The sequence below is a fragment of the Engraulis encrasicolus genome, chromosome 2 (assembly GCF_034702125.1).
Source record: "Engraulis encrasicolus isolate BLACKSEA-1 chromosome 2, IST_EnEncr_1.0, whole genome shotgun sequence".
Taxonomy (NCBI): domain Eukaryota; kingdom Metazoa; phylum Chordata; class Actinopteri; order Clupeiformes; family Engraulidae; genus Engraulis; species Engraulis encrasicolus.
In genome coordinates, this window is record NC_085858.1 from 40,383,028 (window position 1) to 40,385,527 (window position 2,500).

At 41.6% G+C, this 2,500-nt stretch overlaps 1 protein-coding gene across 1 annotated transcript in view; it reads left to right on the plus strand.

Moving 5' to 3' along the window:
• The window catches only part of wipi1 (WD repeat domain, phosphoinositide interacting 1), a 21,600-nt gene that overhangs the window by 8,949 nt on the left and 10,151 nt on the right, over positions 1-2,500 (plus strand). The window contains exons 4-5 of the mRNA XM_063188702.1: positions 1,173-1,269; positions 2,288-2,385. Of these exons, the coding sequence (XP_063044772.1) occupies positions 1,173-1,269; positions 2,288-2,385 (195 nt within the window). The remainder of the gene's footprint in view (positions 1-1,172; positions 1,270-2,287; positions 2,386-2,500) is intronic.

The window sequence follows — 2,500 nt, forward strand, 5'->3', positions numbered from 1 at the left end:
CCGAAACAAAAATACATACCAGAGTACAATTGTTATTAGGACAACTTTCCAGGGGTGTGTTTCTCAAAAAATCTCGTTGCTCAGTAAGTTGGCAATTGGAAATTGCATTGCAACTAAGTAAGTCACTAACTTGGTTAGCAACGACACTGTCGAGACACCCACCCCAGATTGGCACCAGTGGGCAATACCAAAAGCATTCGCTCATCCATTCAAATTATCAGAATCAGGTGTCCTAATCACTTGGCCTTGCCAAAGGTGGATTCCTTATTCATAGGTGTTTGTCCATAGTGATTTCCCACTATGACCCTCCTCAGGTTAGTGATGACTAATACTATGTAGGCGGATCTACATTCGTCTGGCGAGAGTCAGGTCAGAATGTAAACATAGCCATAAAAAAGGTTACGGAAAGTGTCAAAATATTCAATAAAAGGTGGATGGGAATCCAGAGGTTGGTTTGGTATCAAGATGGAAACTCCCCTTCTCTACTAGCACCCAGGTGGTACACAGACCATGAGAAAGTTTCACATCTGATATTTTTGTTTTTTGTTTTTTTGAAAGTATAAAATGTTGCCCTTGTTTGGAAAGGATAGTATAGGATTGGATAGGACCCAATAAGAAAGAAAGTCTTAGTTGAGGGGACTAATGCTTGGAAATAACTCATCCAGGAGTCCATGCCTCCCGTGCACACTTGGCATGTCTATGGTTCAGGTGCTGATGAATTGTGTGTGTGAATTGTGTCTTTATATGAATGGATTGATCCATCTTTATTGTTCTGTGCAAATTTTAAGATTTTCACATTCAATTAAGATATTATCCACACAAGTCTTATTACATGAGGCTCCTGGTGGTTTTAGTTGTGCTTAGCTTATTTTTATACCAATGTGTCTGCTGATCCGGGTCATACCTTCTGTTGGTCAGTTTATCGGAAACTGGTTTGCTTCCTGCACGTTTTACACTTCATGTAGCTAATTGTTTTCTTGCTGGCCCTGCCGTGGCCAGCGTCGTCTGCTATGCGGGCGACACGGATTCGATTCCCGGCCCAGGTCCTTTGCCTCCCCATCCGCTTCCTGTCCACCTCTCAGACTGTCCTATCATCAATGAAGACGTGAAAGACCAAAAAAATATCTAAAAAATAAATCAATAAATAATTGTTTTCTTGCTGTGTTCCCCAGAGGCTGGTGGTGTGCCTGGAGGAGTCCGTCTACATCCACAACATCAAAGACATGAAGCTCCTCAAGACCCTCCTCAGCACTCCCTCCAACCCCACAGGTAACCATGGAGACATCATCACACCAGCCAGAGGCGCAGAAAATGCATTCGGGTATAAAATATATTTGTTGAGTAATGCAGTCAGCCAATGTAGCTGTGTGTAGGTTGTCTAATGTATGGCCTCTGACAGAAAACAACACAAAAACATCAGGTCTCATGGGCGTTGGGTGTGACATTGGGTTTTGAGGGCAAAACATTGTAAATAAGGGTGTGACACTCATGAAACTGTATTTTGCTGACAGAACAAAACAAAACCTGACAAAAATCAGCAGGACTGCTTGGATTCACTTTGTTGAATTTTATTTTACTGCCCATGTACAAATCTCCATGAGATGCATAGTCACAGCTTGAGCTACTGTATTTGTGCTATTTGAAGTTGATGATTCACTGGAAGCTGGGAGAACAGCTGGAGCAAATAAGCATCACATGCTGCAGCCACAGAATGAGTGATCACACACTCAAGCACATTAGAATGATGTGATCACACGCTAGGTGGTCAAGGGCAAAGAAGTCACCTCACCTACAGTGTACAGCAATAATGAGTACACCCCTTTTGACAAGTAATATTTTGAACAATATTTCAATAAACACAAATGATATCTCCACCATATGTGCATAGACTGTTTGATACAATTTCTGTTGAAGTTGAAGTTAACAGTAAGGTTTATTATTGTATGGCTGCTATTACATATTTTCCAGTTTCGAAGTTAAGGTGGTGCCGAAATACACATAGAAAAGCTAACTTTTAGTAACTGAACAAGCATTCAATCAGTCTCAGAAGAGTTTGAGGACTTATTGCACACTTTTCTATCAGTCAGTTGGCTGTAAAACAGCAGTTCATAGAGCAAACTCCTTCTCATTTCCTGCTGTAAGCAATAACAAGGTTACTCCATTAGGATAACAGTCAGAGGACATCATCTATGTACTGTACTGATGGCACTTCATTGCACACGCAGAATCACATGTAAGAGTGAGTGCTCATGACGGGGCATTTCCCCAATGTTTTTCCTCCACGCAGGACTCTGTGCTCTCTCCACCAACCATTCCAACTCCTTCTTGGCGTACCCGGGCAGTGCCACCATTGGAGAAATCATTATCTACGATGCCAACAACTTGGTAACAGACCTCCTTGCCATTTTCTTGTCATACACACACAGAGAACATTTAGTAGACTTTGACAATCCTCTTACATACTAATATAGGACACTGCTGTTATGTTGCTGTTTTAAAC